Source organism: Schistosoma mansoni, chromosome 5 (assembly GCF_000237925.1).
Source record: "Schistosoma mansoni strain Puerto Rico chromosome 5, complete genome".
Lineage (NCBI taxonomy): Eukaryota > Metazoa > Platyhelminthes > Trematoda > Strigeidida > Schistosomatidae > Schistosoma > Schistosoma mansoni.
In genome coordinates this window covers 3,586,038-3,606,357 of record NC_031499.1, presented here as the reverse complement: position 1 = coordinate 3,606,357, position 20,320 = coordinate 3,586,038, and the positions used below count along the sequence as shown (strand labels likewise).

The 20,320-nt window shown below is 36.6% G+C and overlaps 2 protein-coding genes across 2 annotated transcripts; one reads left to right on the top strand and one right to left on the bottom strand.

The window, feature by feature from the left end:
• Positions 1-476: 476 nt before the first annotated feature.
• Positions 477-15,330, bottom strand: Smp_045590 (hypothetical protein; the record flags this gene model as incomplete). Its single annotated transcript, XM_018797665.1, has 9 exons — positions 14,452-15,330; positions 14,308-14,412; positions 13,051-13,487; positions 9,470-10,054; positions 8,314-8,562; positions 7,237-7,611; positions 6,350-6,644; positions 3,441-3,898; positions 477-806 (listed from the first exon to the last, which is right to left on the bottom strand). The coding sequence occupies exons 1-9, from the start codon at positions 15,284-15,286 to the stop codon at positions 477-479; spliced, it is 3,669 nt and encodes a 1,222-aa protein (XP_018652684.1). The 5' UTR covers positions 15,287-15,330.
• Positions 15,331-16,712: 1,382 nt separating this feature from the next.
• On the top strand, positions 16,713-17,963 carry Smp_190590 (hypothetical protein; the record flags this gene model as incomplete). Its single annotated transcript, XM_018797663.1, has 1 exon — positions 16,713-17,963. One exon carries the CDS (start codon positions 16,713-16,715, stop codon positions 17,961-17,963), a length of 1,251 nt encoding a protein of 416 aa, XP_018652683.1.
• Positions 17,964-20,320: the final 2,357 nt, after the last annotated feature.

The window sequence follows — 20,320 nt, the reverse complement described above, 5'->3', positions numbered from 1 at the left end:
ATTCATGTATATATGATTTTAAAGTGAAAAAAAAAACTGATCACCTAATAATCCACAAAAATAAATCTACCTCATTAATTTTTGTAAGAACAAAAAACGGAACACCGAAAAAAAAAGGAACGATATTTTCAACGGTACTTTCTTTTATTCACTTGTAATTTCACATAAATAAATATTAAAAAAAATATATGTGACCTATCGTTATCCGTTATAGATTGTGCATTGAAATGTTGTAATACAAAGACTAACCAAATAAAAACAAAAGTTAATTAGAAAAAGATTTGCCAACAATAGTATATATATATATATATATATATATATATATACATATATATATATATATATAACTTAATTAGATATGTGGGAGCATAGATTATCCAAAGATGTAGGCCATTATCGCTTCAAAATTTCAATCCTTTAATTACTTGTTCCTCATTTCCTTCGGCCACTTTATCGATAATATTATTTTATGAGTGTTATTGAGAATGTGAATGACAAAATTCTAATAGTTTATCACATAATTGAGATGAACGATGACATAATTTAGCTTTGTTTAAAACTTTAATCACCAAATCTGAAGCGAATTGATTGATTCTTAAGAGGACACGTGATACACTGGCACGTATTCTTGAATTAGGATCATCTAAATGAATAATGAGATTATTTAAGAAATCTTCTATAACAGCAGTATAAACTGGATTTAATTGCTGAGATGTTTTAATGGTTGTTGTTGTTGATGATGATGTTAACATTGGAATAAGTAGACGAATCCATGCATTGATTGTTTCACAGATAAGTAATCGTATCTAGTTATAAATCCGGAAAGAAAGAAAAAAAAGACGGAACAAACTATACGTTAGTACTGCTTGATACTTGTGATATTTATTGCTTTCATGCCAGATAATGTTTGTGTGTTAAATTGTACTACTTATTAAAATTCAGTAATTAATTTCAAACTCGATCAAGTTTACGACATGATGCGCAACATATTTCGGTTGCCGTGCGTTATCATTAAGGAGTGTTTCCACGTATCTGTAACATTCTTTTTATTTATTATAGAAAAGTGATCATTTCTCAATATGTAATACATTCCCTGAATATGTTTTAGGGTGTAACAGCTTGGAAGTTTTGTGTTTTCAGTGACAGTTGCGATTATTGACATCTATTGTAAATTTAGACACAGCTGATATATGAATCATGATATATTTGTAATTAATCTTTATACCCCTATTCCAGGAAGACTCATCCTTTCGGTTACATACATTGCAGCGTACAAAATCTACAGACATGTCAAGAACTAAAGTTTGTAAATATTTTACATCTATTTTGAAATGATATTACTGATTTACAGATTTGAATTTCGGAATTTCGCGCATAATTCAGTCAGTTCGTTGAACTCTCCAACATATTTAACATTAAATCAAATTTCGAGTGGATAAATCAGACTATTTTAAAACAACTTTCTAAAATACCTAAGATCAGATATCCGTACGAGTGAAAAAGCAATTCTTTATTAATTAAAGTGCTTATCAGACAATAAGTTCAAGATTCGAATACCACACTACCAAATTTCAATTTTAAAACGTAGGTAGTAACAATAGCTCTCACATTTAGAGAGTGGCTTGAAACGAAGTACATGAAGTTGTAGCTAGTAAATAGGTATAACCATTCAGCATAGTTATAATTACTCTAGCGTGACGGATCCGTTACATTACACGAACGAGTCAATGTATTGGGTCAAAGAGTGAGCTGTGATACTAGTCAATCACGGACATAACGAAATCGATCCGACTCCCCACAAGTTGAAATCATAACATAAGCCATGATGATAGTGCAAAACTAAACGTAAGAAATATAGTTCACAGAGAACGAATGAATTTGATGACATGACACTAGGATCAAGGAATAAATATTTTCAGTGATGGTCTAGTATTGATCGATTCATGATTTCAATCAAAAACTTAATAATATCTACAACCCCATACTGATATATATATATATATATATATATATATATATATATAATTGCTGTTGACAGCAACAAGGTATAACTACATAAATATCTATGAAATTGTGTTGCGAGGTGTCCGATTTCAATGTTGAAAAACAAGTTTTTCATTCGCGAGCTCAAGTAGCTACTTTGGTCAAAAGAATGAGAGTGATAGAGGAGAGCTTAGAATAGATGATGTGAACGTATTCAGTTGCTTAAGCAGACTTCAAACCCAAGATACAAGGAGAAAATTTATCCAAGAAATAACAGAAATAATTTTTCATCATTAATTTGACAGTAACACTCCTTAAACCAAAAACTAAACTATAACATTCAGCTCGCTAGTGACTTACCTCAAGATGCTAATGAAGTTCTAGTGAGAATTCGTGACAAATGGAGTTCAGAAAAGGTAACTATGGTAGTGTGTGATCGTTGAGCTAAATCGCAAGCTGGCTAAATTTGAAATTGCGTCACTGGATTTTATAATCCACGAGATCTAAAGGTCATGTTTCGACCCCAAGTTTGACATTGCGTGTGCACTACTGAAGAGTCCCATACTAAGATGAAACAGCAGTTCAGTGCTCCATAGATTTTAGTCATACCCCGAATGAGACTAGTCCATGATGAATAGAATTCCGAGTACTGTATACATAAGATTAAGTCGAGGAGCGCTGATTAGTGCATTATACAACTGGTTAGCGCCTACAGATGGACTTAAGTTATCGAATTTCTATGTTTATCCCATAGGAACTCATATAAATATTTTACCACAGTATCTTTTGCCGCTCGGGTTTCAGCACATATATTTTTATAGTTGAAATCGTGAGTCAATTGAAGCTAGACCACCATGGAAAACCCGGAAGCACTGGACGGCCGTTTTGTCCCATTGTGGGACTCCTCAGCAGTGCACACCCACAATCCCGCCTCGCGAGTTTCGAACCCAGTACCTATCAGTCTCGCACGCGAGCGCCTAACCTCTAGAACCACTGAGCCGGCATTCAACGGTGTTAATGTCTAACTTCAACCAATCCATGAAATTGAGCAACCGTCCACCATTGTCTTCAGTGAGTTGATATCTCACAACATATATTTTTGTTTCCTTTCTATTCTTATTCTAAATTGGGACCAACACAGTAAAATATTGTGTCCACAAGTTACTAAACGGTAGAATTATAGTAAAGATTGATTTATAATATAAATACACTAATGGAATTGTAAAAGCAGAATATGAAAATGGTATTAGCAATAAGTAGAACAAAGTTGAAATGAACCATTTACGTAACCGTATGACCAATTATTTTTCTTCTTTTAGTATATGGAACTATTCATCTGATTAAATTGATATTTAACTATGAAGTAAATCTTATTATTGTCAATACACTAATTATTAATAATTAATAATAATAATAATAACAATCAAAGAGGTCAGTAACAGTGAAGTAGAACTTACCTGATCTTTCGAATCATTTAGACGCTTAATAAAATTACCATAGAAACGATAGACTTGATCACCAAATGAATTGGCCAGTGGACAATAAGGCAATAATACATTATATTCTTTGGTCGATTCATGATTACTTTTAATAGTACTGCTAGCAGTATTAGTAATAGTAGTAAGCGGTTGAATCCATGTAGGTGAATTGAGAAAATCTATCACTCGATTACCTTCATAATGATTTTGATTACTGTCAGATAACTCCATCGGTGATGAAGATGTCAGTGATATTGGTGGTGAAGGTATAAGAAGACCATTAAAGAATACTGTCAAACAAAGACAAGCTAAACGTCTAGTCCCTTCCAAATCATCATCTAATAATGAACCTAAACGTGCCAACATCAAAGATAACAAGGAGCCAGATAAACTTGGTAGATTACTATATTTTGGAAAGGATTGTATCCCATTGTTAGCTGTAAATAATTAAATAAATAGAATCGTGAGAAAGAATACGTGAAGTGATTACAACCCATGAATTAAAGAAAAATTACACCACGGGTTGACAATATCGGTTGAGGGAACTGAATATTATCACACACAAAATCGAACACCTAATTTACAGGTAGAGTAGCGAGCACGACATCTTCATACAAGTTGGAAGTAAAGATCTAAGCAAGTAACACAGATCAATCAGTCAAAGAGGTTATAAAGTTGTATCTGTCGAAGAAGGTAGATTTTTGAAAGGTGTTTATGAAGGCCACTGCCTATCTCAAGGTGCCATGTCGGTAATAGCAGGGCTACATTGGGAGAATTTAATCACTATTGTGAGCAACCCTAACTGAAATCGATGATATGTGATATTATCTATTGAACTGGTACCTCACATTTATTTATTTAAACACATAAACATTGGTACAAGGGGGCACCAAATACACATGCGCCACACAAATCAAATGATTTATGTGAGGGCTAGGATACTGACCGGGCTCCAAAAAAACCGAAAGTGGTTTTCTTAGGGGGCCACACCTGGAGTCTTTCACCTAAAGGTTTAATCTACAAGGCAGTGGAGCAACTTTAGGAGATGCAGTCCCATGGTAGCCGTTGACCAACAATTGGTTCATACGCCATTTTTCCCTCAGGATCCTGGGGCCCATACGCATCATTAGTTTGGAATCAGGGTTTCCCAACTTCCCTAGGTGGATTCTCTGTATCAACCAACCTGGTTAAAGCGCCGGACATTCGCTTTCGGTCCCCTCTGTTTCGTAAAAAACACCCCCCCCGCGAAAAGACAATTAAGTAAACAGGTTTGATGTACAAATCGTCTCATTCTATTCTTTGAAAATATTTGTATGCTATATTATTTATACGGTCATTAGAAACATTCAGCCGTCACGTCTAGTAATAAAATATTAAACACTGATTTTAGAAAAAAAGTCAATTTTCACCATAGTATACAGTTCCTATGTAAATGTCTTAAGGATTTTCATCCCTTTTCAATTCACAAATGAAACATCCACTACTAAACATGCATCATTCAATCATTTACGGCTATCAAACATGATCTAGAAAAGTAGAAAACATCTGTAAGCTACGAGTAATTTGATAATCAGTATTTTTAAATCAATAGACCGTGTATGTTGAGAACGTCGAGTGACCAAAGCTTAAGTCAGACTCAGAGTACTAAACAAAGATGGTAAATAGGTTGATAAGAATGAATACTTGTCTCATACTAAGATGAATCAGCTGTCCAGTGTTTCTTGGTTTTCAATGGTAAAGTAAAATCTGACACATATGTGCACTGGTCCAAGTTGTTGCACTACACAGCTAGATAAAATTATCGGGACAAATTGTAAAGTGTTGGGGATGGTAACAAGATCAGTAGTAGCAGGAAAGATTACGCATAGGAAGTAGCAAATAAAAGTGCAGATTTCGGGGCTCAGATTCTAAAGGAAGATGAATGATGAATGCATCTAGGGACGGTTTTCAGATATGTCACTCAAAGTCTTTAACCATTGGTTACGATAATTACGTGGAACCTAACCATATATAGTATAATTGTTAAGTGACTAAACTGTGTATATTCATATTCCTCTTATCATAAGCTTTATTTTGACCTATAGACTATTACTATACGATTGACCGTTCTTAAGTTATGCCCAGTCTATTAATTACAGTCTTCCACACTCACAGCCATTTTTGGCTAGATCATGTATAGATGTTTTCTATTTTATAGTGTGATGTGGTCTGTTTGGTTTGTATATAAACCCAGTATATTTGAAATACATGATTCATATCGCAGGGGCTGAGATTGGTATTCTAGACTCAACAGGTAGGGCTAGGCAGGAAGAAGGACCGATAAGGACTCCAGACTGCTCGTACGGGTTTGTGAGTCATTAGTTCGGTCGATGTCACTGTCCTCTCATTGGCATTATCATTACGTTATATATTGATAGGGCACAAGGCTACAACTTATAACAGTTAGTCTCCACCTACTTATATAGCTCAATCGAATTGTCAGTTACTTCATGGAGTTGTGTCGTCTTGGTTTTCGTCCCTATAGCTTTCTTCCAGTCTACTCCTACACCAAACAACACCGCCCGTTGAGGCAGGCGGCAGTTGGGTATAAGTTGACGTAGTTTCACTACCTTACCAACGGATTTGCATTCTGTACCTAGTACCTTATACCTAAACTCAGCACTGCCCACTCAGTGGTCTCAAAACACACAAGCAATGCTTCGAAGATACCTATCAGTGAATACTAGTAACCTACAAATATCCTCTATTGGTAATGGGCATGGTTCATACCCACGAAGCAGAATGGAGAGAACTGCGGCGCAGTAAACTCATCCTTTGGTTGATGGACTGGAAAATTAAACAAATTCCATGTACCTATTATGTTAATGTACAAAGGATAATTAACTTACCATTATTATTATCACAAACTTCCTCTTTATTTGTTAACTCTTGCATAATCTCATGCATAGACTCAATGTTATTAGTTAAAAGCCAATTATCTATGTTGATTTCACTGTTAGTTCGTAAATTTAAAACAATTTCAGATAAATGATGCATTGATACAGCACTAGCTAATAATGCAAAATAACTTGTAATAGCTGCTTTTCGCATGGCTTCTGATGTACGACCAGCTCTCCATACACATACAGGTAAAATTAATTTAGGAAAACAATAATTCAAATATTTTGGAGATGATAATACTTTCTGAAAAATTAAAATTCAAAAATAATAAAAAGGTTCAGAATTGATTCAAGTGTCAGATATGTGACAATGTCATTTAAAAGAATAAACTGGAAAACAATACAGCTCAATCCGAAAAAATTAACCACTCAAATTATCAACAAATTTACATAGGTACATACATGATGTAATAATGTTTGGCTATGATTGGCAGCACTCTAGTTTTAAGAGTCAGTAATTAAACCCGGTCACCTGAAACAAAGTAGTTGGTGAGGGGTTCAAATTTGCGAACCAGTGGTCATGACACATTAAACAGTGAGTCACCATCCCACAAGATTGTTAAATAAAACGTATGCAACAATTACATCAATCTTTAAATAACTACTACCATGTAAGGAAATCTAATATTGAATAATTAAAAATTCAAATGATGTTATTCACTGATCAGATAGTCAACGGATATGAAGGGTTTATAACTCCCAGCATTTATTATTCAGAGCTGTAAATCGTCAGTCTCTATTGGCATAAATTCATCTTGAGATGGACTTCCTCGATGTCAATCAGTATTTACGATAAACAATGCATAATAATAATAATAACAATCATGTGAACTTACTCTAATCTGACTATTATCTGTCAGTTTTGTAAGCAACATTAAACCACGTAGACGAAGCTCAGCCTCACTAGCTAATGTTAGTGGATCTGTACCGCCTGGTGATTTATCAAACTGACTATTATTATTACTACCATTGTCGACACCACCGCCACAGCCACCGGGTGTACAATTTAATCGACAACCACGTTCTAAAAGATCCAGCACAGCTCTTAAACATTCTTTTTTAGTTTGACTATTATTATCATGATCATTAAATGTGAATAATAATGCCGGTCCAGTAGCTATTTGTAAACAACGTGAAAGTATCGCTAATCCGATTGAACGTGGATTCCATGAAATAGATTTTTCCAAATCTTCATTTAATCTATAAATTAACTAATTCAGTAACAAGAGGAAAAAAACAAAGAATTAGACAAATTATGTAACTGAAAATGAAAGTGTGAATTCAACAAGGGACTGGTGATATTTACATTACGTAATCGGATTATGTTACTTATAAGTAACCATTATTTTATTGCATATATTTTCCTACAACACATTCATTTACCAGATAAAAATTAGAGTGTTTCGGTTTTGGTCATATTCCTAATAAAAGAGCTAGTAATACTATGCAGTTGCACAAATCCATGTATTTGGAGTAGGATTCGGAGCTCTGAGTTAGTGAACCGAATTCTCACACAATTGGTGAGCCATCGCTTCATATATATATATATATATATATATATATATATATATATATAGAACTTTTTGAAATTTATGGTCATCTCTTTCGATATATACTCCATACTTGGCCAGGGTTTATCAACAATCTTCAGGAGCATATATGTATAAACGATATTACAAATTTAAATAAAGCCAGAAAAAATATTGATGCAGAATAATATGAATTCATTATATTTCGTGGTTTCTCATCAGCTGCTTACAACCAAATATTAGAATTTTAGCATTCGGGTAATAAATAGTGTGGAGCAATTAACATAAGTGAATGTAAAGGATTGGAATGACAAAAAGCTATCAATGATAACTATATATATATAAATCGATCAAGTTTTAATGACACGCAAAAAACAAACTAACCTTAGGCATACAGTTGAAAAATAGTTGATCCATATCACTAGCTGGTACTGAATTTACTTCAAAGTCCTTCTCCTTGGAGAGACGATATTGTCTGGATAAATTTATACAGTCTCGATGACAGACTGCTAACCTTTGCATGAGTTTATCACATGAACTAAGAACTGTACGACCGAAATCTGATGAGACCACGTCGTTTTCTGGCCAAGTTGCACCCGTTCCGAGAAGTATTTCAAACAAACATGAACGGATCTAAAGTTAAAGTGGGAAAGACTCTTAGGATAATACATTTGGGGCAACATGTAACAGAAACGACAGACACTGAACGAAGACGTTTCCTTTGGACGACTAGACACAAATTAAGTTTTTATCAATGCGTATGAAACTGTCGATTATCCAGTGTTTGAAGGGATTCAGCTCTTAACTAACAAGGTCACAGTTTGGAACTCCATTCAACTTTATTCCGTTCCCACAACTGGACAGTGGTATTATTAACCGTTAACACGAAGACGGTGGTTTAGAGTGACGTGTCTGTGTACGTTGGTATCTACTGTATAACAGCTTTTCCCATTTGCAATTTCAAATAATATAATCTGAATTCAAAACAGGCTGACAGATTTCTACCTACTATAACAACGATGATCGAACACAGAGCCACTGGACATCCTGGGACAAGTTTTACGAGCATACAGCAGAACTGCCCTTACTAACGAATTGTAAACACAGTCTTTAAAAGTCAGACGAACAGCACTACGGCATCAAAGATAACTCGGATTGGCATAAGTTGCTCTTTATGCTACTAGTTGGAGAAATATGCAGTTACTTGGTATATGTAATAAATGGCTCAATCAATCAACTTGAGAAGGTAACGTAAGCAACGTAGTTTAACAGTTTCGTAAAGACACACGTGCCTGGTTGTTAACTGTATCTCTTTTATAGCGGTCGGTAGTACTGTTCGATTGTTCAGATTAATATGTGATCGGATTGGGGTTTGGTGGAACTGGCATAACATATAGTTTGCCGAGATCCACATACGAGTGATACTTTAAAGGCTCTATATTTGGAAAAAAAAATTGCCAGGACATAACCGTTTCGCAAACATTTATATAATGTACAACTTCATGCATAATGTAGTGAAAAATGTTATCTACTTACTTACCTGGTCATCTTGAATTATTAATTTTGCTGCATTATAGGTAGCTTGGATAATATTTTTATGACTATCATCATTTAACTGTAAGGTTTCCAAAGTATCCACTTGTTGTTCTGGTTCTTGTTTTAATAAAACAATCGCCTCTTCAAGATGTTTAATACACACTTGAACACATTCTAATAGACCTGCCTTAGCATTAATTGATATGACAGAGATTAATTCATTTTGACTAAGATAAGCGATAATCTTATGTAATGTACTATAATTGATTGGTGTATAGGTCTCCTTGACGTGACCACTTTTCATTTGACAATCATTATTTTCATCAATTTTATCATCATGAATACTATGATTATTATCAGAAGTATTAGCAGTACTGGTAGTATTAGTGAAAGTATCAGTCGCATTAGTAGAAAACCTATTCAATGATGAGTCACGCTTTGACCCTTTCATTTCGTCGGTTATTATTAATTGGTTTAATGGACTACCATGAAATAAACCAGATAAAAGGAGTAAATGGCCAGCTAATGATGATGGTGCAGCAGATTCTGTACAACGATCAAGACATGGTTCCAGTAAATGCCACCAAAACTATGCAAGAAACAAAAAGATAAGTAGACAATTGTGAAAAATAGGATATGTATAACTGAATAACCGTTGGTTCTTAAGTTACTTTGGTTATATACAAACATAAATCGAAGATGGTAATGCATTAGTAACCGACTTTTTCTAAAGTCAATAAATAAAAGACTGCGAATCATAAACGGTGTCAAAATCCAAGTGGCGTTGAGAATTATTGCTGGTTAAAAGGGTGGTCACCCTCTGTAAGACCTGAAGGCCTTGGACTCAATCCCCGATCAGGTTATGGATACGCACTGCTGAGGAGTATCATACTAGAATGAAACAGATGTCTATCCTTCTTTAATATAATGTTTAAATAAAGTCGCTTTATGATTTAAACTACAAAGCATCAATTGTTTGAACTTATTCGTTTTTCTGAAGGAAAAAGCATTGGAGTTTACACCATGATTCATGCAAATCAAGTGCTAAATTTCAGGAGCCAAAAGGAATACCTACAGAGTTTATTGACTCGAATGGCGAGTGGAAGAAGTATTGTACCACTAACAGGGAATCCAGTCTCAGAAACCCAGCAAGTTTACAATAACTACGGTACTTGATGTGATTAAACTATATTGGTAGTACAATACCCCTCCCCACTTCCCTTTAAGACAGAACGAATTGCTTAAGGATTCCTTTCAGATGTGAATTTTATCAATATACTTTTGGTATATTTGATAAATGTTCAACAAGCTCTCCTCCTAAAGTCTCAACTATCCATTAAAATGTAACTAGACATGTCCGAAAAATTGTTATATCGCTCCACCATGAGCTTCGTAAAAGTATTCCATACCTATAAGAGAGGTACGAAACAAAAAATTACCTCACTTTTGAGTAACATGAACTCATGATTAGTTCTTAACACAGTCCTTCTAGTGACTTTTTGATTATCTGTCAATTCTTCCCCCAAACATTCTGTAGTCACCATGTATTCGTTATAGTATCTGTCGTTAGTCTCTTGTTTGTGAGTTCTTTTGTTGTTGGATTCATTGCATCAGCTTGTCTTTTGGCGAAGCTAAATAGTTGGTTGGTTTTCCCTATCCCTTTTGTCTTTCTTATTTCTTTTAGATTCCAGTCACTGACTTCTCTATGACTGGTAAGATTGATTTTTCCTTGACTCTCTTTTAACACCAATCTATTCCTCCCATACACCATGATATTTCAATCCATTTTTCAAAATTACGTGCCTTTTTCTCTAAGTATCTTTACCCGTGTTCATCATTTTGGGCTTATACCAATTCTGATATCTAGAAATGTATGTTAATAGCCAAATACATTATCGTCGAATTGTCTGTAATTATCATTTAGCGAAACCGAAGTCAGTTGTATCGTGCGTATAACTAAGTAGTCATACTATCGGAGTGCTGAGCATAGTCCTGCTTGGTTGACTAATAGAAAAACTGGAACGACGAGCTCATTCCCGAAACATTAGATCAACACACCAAGACAAATTTAGCTTCCATGGTTATCTAAAAAATTTTGTCGAACCTGCTTTATGCTTCTATAATCCGCCTTTTGAACACATTGGAAGCCATACGAATATATATCCATATATTTACATTTTGTATGAAGAAAAGTTTGTATATTCTCTTCATTTAACTTTGCTTACGTTTCGGGAAATATTCGTAATTATAACTAACGAAAACATTTTTATTTTAGGACACGAAATTTGGTGCGAAAATATTCATTGATTTATTACTTTGTAATATGTATAAATGGTTTATGAGTGGGTTTGAGTGACATGTTTATTATTAGTTGCCATTGTTGTGTGGAGTATACATTGATAGAATAGTAGTCTCATTTCTTATGTAAACTTACTAACAAGAAAAAACTTCTGGCTAATGCTCAAGTTCAATGAAATCCTTTTAGTTTACTAACATAATAAATGAGAATGTATAGGCATGCATCTAATCCAATACTTATTTTTGATTTAAAAGCGCTCTCGCAATACATTTAGAATAAATTTCGATGGGTAAATGAGATTTCTTTCATAAAACTTAGTTATCTGGAAGCAGTAAATTGGTCATCAATTTTTTGAAAAAAAGGTTACATGGACTTTAATTTTCTTAGTAATTCATGCTATTCAAGCAAATCACACATCAGTATATACTTCAGTTTCAATTCCACGTTTAGCTTAAGTTTTTTCCTCTATTTGTTTGAATAATCCGCTAATTTACCTAGAATTATACAGGTAGTGAAAGGAATCGATAAATAGCATTGGGATTTGCAAATATTAGACCTAATTTTTAAAAGGTATAAATAAACAAACTTGCGTAAATTTAATCAAGATATCTGAGTTAGTCATTAAAAACAGCAGATAGAAGACAGAACTAATTCCCTATTTACTGAAACACCATTTTCTCTTGTTAATATACTAACGAATAAAAGCTACTATTTAAACATCATACATAACGGTCTGACAGGTTTCCAAGTTATTTAGAAGGATTTAGACGATGGAATAGCTGTGACTTTGTCGGGACTAAGGTTATAATGGTACAATTGAAAAAGCTCGGCTTTGGTGAGCTAACTTATGACTATTTTTATTCAAAGGGTAAATAGCACTTTAGAATGGTCTTTCCCAGTAATCATCCAATGAGAAACAATAGCGATTTTCCTAACAAGTGCCACTTTAATGTGTCAAATAAAGTGGATAGTAGTATGGAGATCAGCCCTTCTCCCAACGATTAACTCGTGGACTCTACTAATTAGATTAGAATCAGGTAAACATTAGACATATTTGAATGTTATAACTTTTAGAAATCAGTTCGATTAAAAAACTAAGTCAATGAACTTTATTTCAATTTAGTAGAATACCAGACCGGTGTTCAAAAAAGAAAAGTGACATATGGTGATTGGTCTTCGAGGTCTCTGAACTGTTCTACTAAAAAAATTACCTTGTACTCCTGAAACATCCTTCCAAAATAAGTGTTTAACGGGTAATTTAAGTACTAAAAATATTAAAAACTCACCTTAGTGGAGATCATGCAACCCAAAACTTGAGCAGCAATAAATAATTGATTAATAACTTTTATTGCCTCGTTGACTTCAGATAAACTAAACACCTGAGATGTGGCATGTGTAACGACTAAACTAATTATATCTACTTTGTCAGTAGTAGTTATACTTGACGAATAAGATGTTTCCTTCCGAAATGAAACCACAGGCATCATATTTATTAAAGACATATTTCCAATGGGTGATATTCGACTAAGTGCATCAGCTAGACCATTTGCAATACCAGTTAAAAGATGCTGAGTATGTTGAGTAGCAGATTCTTCAAGATGTAATATTAATATTGGTATTAAACTGGCTGCTTTTAAACGTGTTGCTTCTTGCCAGTCTGAGAGATCTTTACATAAACCTGGAAATAGTTTGGATGCCGATCTGTAAACGAGCTCTCGACAACCTGTAAAAAAGCATACTCTTTCAGTATACATTTATTGTAGTATATCATTACGGAAATAAGGTAACTTGACTCAAAGTGTGAAAGAAAAAGCTACACAAGGTGTACTATTGGTGTTGTTGATATCTTCGATAAAATGACCGTTAAAGATAGGAAATGGTCAACTATGAGTTAATGGAGAGTGATTCCCTAGTATAAATTTGATGGCTTCCGGGACATTTCAATACTCACATGACAATCAGTATTTTCAAGTGAAGGGTTGTGAAATACACTACTGGCCTGAATAGATAAGCCTTACATTATATGACGTCGACCCTTGGTTTGAATGGGTAACCCTTGTGTCAACTAACTACCTAATTAGTTTAATAAGAAAAGCAAATTCTGCCTTTTTTCATGTCCACAAGTTTTGGCTCGGTGTTTTTCTTTAGAAGATGATCATGGAACAGTGAGAAAACGCCCGCCTCAGCGGCAACATGAATAATATGATGTGGGTTTAGTCATATGTAATATGGAATTTACTGTATTCGATTTAGTATTAAGGTTGTCAATGAAGGAACAAACTTGGTAGGAAGCTCCCAGCTTTCCTGAAACAAGGACATAGACTTATGAAGAAGTCTACTTTGATATCGGAAAGAATGGGTCGCATCGTTAATTTTAGTTCAGCAGCTCGGATTCATATTAAGTACAAAATTAAGTCGTTTCTTTTTAACAGATAACATCATGAATCTTAACTTAATATGATAACAGCAAACTAATAGTGCAGTTCAAGCTTTGACTTAATCAAGCACTCTTGTGGGGGATACTAATTACTTGGAAAACTTACCCAGTATTGGTCGTTTGCACCCACATGGATAGTGAAATGGAGGACCGTGGTCGAAATCCAGTTTATCTTTCAGCTGCTCTTCGTTCTCTTTCTCAAATTTTAGTCCTGAAAGCTTACAAAGTTTAATCAATCTTCCTAACTTACCTATATGATGCCATAATTTTGTAGCAACCATACGAATTTCATCTGATTCGTCAATGAAACCGGAAAGAAGCAGAGGCAATAACTTTGTTTGATATGAATACCGATCAGGTAAATCCAACAACCAAGAGCCCACCAGTTCAATAACAGCTCGTCTAACTGCTGATGATGAATCAAAAAGCCTTTGAGTTAGTGGCGCGATAACATTTTCAACAAGCTTTCCCTGGCTGTGCAGCAAAACCTTTTCAAGAGCGACCACAATTTCTAATCTGACTTTAGAATGTTGATGTGTAAGATTTGACAACATGGGCAACAAAATAGACTCCGAAATTTGATAAAATCGATGGCATTTTCTTTCTGATAAAACGACTGCTATTCTACAAGACAATTTTTTAACTTCATGATATGGATCGACAAGTGTCTTTTGAATTACTGAAATATAATCATCGAGAAACGGAGATATCTCATCAGTCCTATTCACCAAAATATATAAGAGATTAAGTGTGGAGTAGCGAATTTCTTCGGAATGTTCTATTATTTCCTTCTGTCCTAAACGCATAACCAGTACAGGCACTAATAATGGAAGCACAGGTGTCACGTCATTAGTTACATCTATGAAGAGCTTTAAAACTTTCACTGCAAGTTCGCGATTGACCTCAACAGGATCATTTAGAGTCTTTGCCAGGTTTTCTGCTACTGTACTAAAAATAGTACTTTCTTTATCGCTGTTAGTACTTAAGTAGTCTTCCACAGACTTCAGAGCTTTTTTTCGAACAAACCTGTCTTCATCTGTTAACAGTGTAATATATCGAGCAATATTACACAGATTATCACCCATATTCTGATGATTGATTTGTTGCACTTAGTAGCAACCGTACAAACAAAACCTCAAACCTGCCACCCTACATATGACATTCAATATCTCGAGTTCATTGATCCATCAAAATCTCACATTATCATAATACAATGAAGTTGGGTACTTTTCTTATTACCTGGCGCAGAATGTTTATTTAGGATTTTAAGCCAACTAGGATATATCAGGTTAAAAGTTTAAAATTTCGACTTGAGAATCTCAACTTCACTTTGGTAAGGACAAGAGGCTTGGTGATCTGTGCTGATCCTGGCAACGGTGGCCAAATTTCTTCTGAAAGCATCTACAGATGGAGCTTTATTCACGTGTTGGAGTAATGAATTCCATTCGTTGGTGATCCGTTGGAAAAGTCGATAGCAAGCTGACAAGTAATTTCTTCTGGTCTTGTGAACCTTTTTCATATTGTCCCTATGAATGCTCTGTTTCGAAAGACAAGAAAAGTTAAAGCATATCAGATGCAAACTTATCACCAAGGTAATTTAAAAACTGTGGTCGAGTCACTTCGGATAGTAACATATGAAAATGGAAACAGTTTAGTTTAGCCATATGAGAGTTGTAGCGGGCACATAAATCTTTCAAAAATCGATAGCTTTGTGAGTGGTTGACATTGGATGCTGACCAGATTAGTTTTAATGGACTTAACTAGTCTAAAGCGCTCGGCCATGCATCCGCGCCAGATCATGGTTCGCAACGGCGCCCTCAACGTCTCCTGTGATCACTAGCCAGATTAGATTAGTCACTCCTCGATGTACTGATAATCCATCAAGTATATATTCCAACCTCCTCGCTTCTGACTTTTGATTTCACCGAGTGGGCGCGATTCGATTGTAGGTGTAACTGGCAAAGTGTTGTCGAACTACGATACATGTCACATCTTCATTGTTAAGCCCGACGTGATCTGGTACACCAACATATAAACTGTGAGTCTGTTTCTTTTTGGAATTTCATAAACCATTGCTTTATTTTAACTTTTATATATTGTGATATTTTTTGCGAGTTTTCGGATATATTTTACTTTTTTCTTCGTTCATTCTCATACTTGGTTTTTCATCATGACGGAACAGACACCCAAAGTACTTAACCTAAAGGCTATGCTCCCACCTTCGTTTCAACTAATGCCTTTCTGACCAGATAATATCGAAGCCTGGTTCTGCTACACCGAGGCCGATTTCCATGACCAGGGAGTGACTGATTCACGCGCACAAAAGCACTACCGCGCGAGTCCAACAGGTACGTAACACCTAGTATATTTACTCGTGATGTTACGGAACTTTACGAAATTCTAAAACGGTCCATTCTGAAACGTGGAGATCTAACCGATCGACAAAGATTGGTTCAACTCCTTAATAGTATCGACCTACAACATGGTTCTGCGACAGACATGTTGCAAGAGATGCAAGCAGTACTCGTCTCGTTTCAAAACAACGCCGTAGACGAGCTGGCTGCATCTTCCGGCCGCATCCTCGCAATCAATAAGGCCTCAAATGCCGTGGCATTTTCAGTCAAAGGAAAACCTCAAGAGAAACAGAATGACATTTCAGATCTTTGTCACAAACTGGCACGTTTCCCTCGGTTTCGCAATGACCCTAAACGGTCGCAAACCTCACGAAGAAGCATTCCACGCAGACGATCTGTCTCCAGACACCGAGAGACGGGTAACCCCGACTGGTGCTGGTATCATAACCAGCATGGAAAATCTTCCAAAAATTGCAAAAAACCCGACAATTACCCGAACCCAAAATCGACCGACACAAAAAAACAATTCGGGAAACTTCCCAGCCGACACACGTTAACGGAGACCGTAGCCAGCGAACATAACCGTCTGTTATACGTCACAGATGTGATCATCGATACTGGAGCAAAAGTTAGCTTCCTTCCTGCTAATTCTAACGACAGGTTTCACGGATCTGTTTTAAACTTACAGGCGGCAAACGGAAAACCGATCGCCACATATGGGAAAAAGTACGTTTGCCCTAACGTGGGTTTACGCAAAGCCATTCACTGGATTTTCATGGTTCAGAAGTTTCTGCCAACCATTGGTATAGATCTGCTACACACCAATACGCGCAATCAGAGGCTAGTAGAAGGAAACGCTAAATTATCTGTTTCCGTAACTTCTTTTTCCGAATGCAAATTATTCCCAATCACAATTAGGCACACAACAGACCCATTCTGTCATCCATTACTCGATAGGTACTCTGGGATATATCAACCGCAACCGACATTGCCGTGTGTAACCAGCAATGTTACACAGCACATCACGACCACAGGACCATCTGTGTTCTCGAAAGCACGTCGACTGGCTTCCGAAAAGCTGAGGTTGGCTAAGAACGAATTTGACCACATGATAGAGTTAGGAATCATTCGACTTTCAAACAGCCCATGGGCATCTCCTTTGCGCATAGTCCCCAAAAAGGACAGCATCGATTGGCGTCTAACTGGTGACTACCGGCGTTTGAATGAGAGAACCATTCCTGATCGTTGCCTGCTGCCTCATATTCACGGTTTGACAGCCACCTTGAAAGCCATAACTGTCTTTTCGAAAATCGACTTGGTTAAAGCTTATAACGAAATCCCTATGGCTACTGACGATATTCCAAAAACCGCTACCATCACTCCCTTCAGACTCTACGAATTTTTATGAATGCCTTTCGGCCTGAGAAATGCCGCTCAAACCTTCCAAAGGTTCATAGATGACGTTTTCCGAGGTCTCAACTTCGTACATGATGACTGATTGGTAGCATGCTCGGACAGATAATCCCATCTCTAGCATCTGGACATTGTGTTCGAACGACTTCAAAGGCATGGCATTACGGTAAACATTCAGAAATGCCAAAACTGAACCAACTCCTTAGACTTTCTAGGACACACTATTAATGTTCAAAGCATCCGACCTCATAGAAGCAAAGTGGTGGCCATTCTGGATTACCCAGAACCGACAACCACCAAGCCATTACGCATATAACGGCCTTGTAAGTTTCTATAGACGGTTCGTACCCAAATGCGCGTCTCTTATGAAACCGCTCACAGGCCTACTTCATGGAAATGCAAAATCTATTAATCTGGCCGACACCTCGCAAAATGCATTCTCCACAGTTAGGGAACTTATCTCAAAGGCAACCATGCTTGCACACCAGGACACTAAGCACCCATCGGTATCGCAGTAGATTCAACCGACTCAGCAATCGGGGGAGTCTTATAACAATGGGTTGACCACTCCTAGCAAGATTTGGCGTTCTTCTCGAAACAGTTACTAGACACTGAATCGAGTTACAGGACTTTCGGTAAAGAACTGCTAACTATATATTGTGCTGTACGGCATTTCAAGCACTCTATCGAAGGCCGAGAATTGACCCTTTTTACCGATAATAAACTTCTTACTTTCCCTTTTAGCTCATCTACAGACAAGTACTCACCTCGTAAGTCTCGACAACTCGACTACATTTCACAGTTTACTTCAGATATACAACACATTTCTGGAGCAAAGAATGTACTCGCAAACATCTTGTCTCATATTAGTTCCTCGAACAGTTTCCAAGGAATCGACTTTCTTAAACCCGCCCAACTTCAGAAGAAGACATTGATCTTCGGCACGAGTTGTCCTCGACAACTCTAAAACTGCGTACTAAACAGATGGGAACAGGTAAGGAGGCCTTACTATGTAATACATCTACAGGTAGGGATCATCCAATCGTACCGAAACAATATCGACGCAACGTCTTCAATACGTTGCACAATCTTTCTTATCCAGGCGTTCGTGCATCCATCAAGCTTATAGCAAAACGGTTTTACTGGCCTGGAATGGATAAAGACGTGAGCGAGTGGGCACGCTCCTGTGTAAGCTGCCAGAAATCTAAGGTGATTAGGCACAAAAATGTCCCTTAGGCCGGTTCAAAATTTTCGTTTCCAAAATGATCATCCGGATTTGATAGAACCCTTACCAGATTCAAATGGACACTCTTATCTTCTAACCTGCGTAGACCGTTTCACTTGATGGCCAGAAGCAGTACCTATTAAAGACATTACCGCTGAAACAGTGGCTCGCGCCTTCGTTGAACGATGGGTAGGAAATTTCGGCTGTCCTTCAACCACCACCACAGACCGCGGACTCCTGTTCGAATCTGGACTTTTCCGTTGTCTGACCTCACTATTAAGAATTACTCGCTTCCGAACGACCGCCCACCACCCACAAGCAAACGGGTTGGTAGGACGCTTTCACTGACAACTAAAAGCTTCACTATCAGCTACAAACGTTCCACAGTGGACAGACGCTCTTCCACTCGTCTTACTATGTATCCGCAATGCAATGAAAGCTAACATTGCATACACTGCAGCTCAACTACTTTATGAAACGACGCTTCGACTTCCAGGAGAATTCGTGGATTCCTCGTCTCCTTCAGTGAACGTGGATCTTAACTCCTACACGAGCAGGCTTACAAACGCAATGTGTTCAGTTAAACCTGCTTCCACTCGACCGCAATCAACTGATGTTTTGGTTCAACCTGACTTACGACATAGTACATACGTCTTTGTGAGTCAAGACTCACATCGATGATCCTTCGAATCAGCATACGACGGACTCTTAAAAGTTCTTCAGAGTGAATCTAAGTACTATATGGTAGACAACGACGGTACTAACGATAGCACCAGTATTGATCAAATGGAAGCAGAGTATTTGGGAGGAAATCCTATCCACGTCGATTTTCCCTCTGTACAATCGAACGACACGGCTCCTTCACTTGCAATACCTCATCTGACAGCCAACACGCATGTTGATATTTCGATAGTCTCTGAAAATAAACCTAGAACAACGCGTTCTGAAAGAAGACTGAGATTTCCAGAACACGTAAACGACTATTGCACATAAGACACCAGTTCATTTTTTGCTTTATCTCGATTGTTCTTTGTACTATATATTATTATTGTTTTGCTAATAAACGACGCAGCTACTCCTATTGCATACTATTGCGTCCAATTATGAGTTTTTGCCCGTTCCAACTA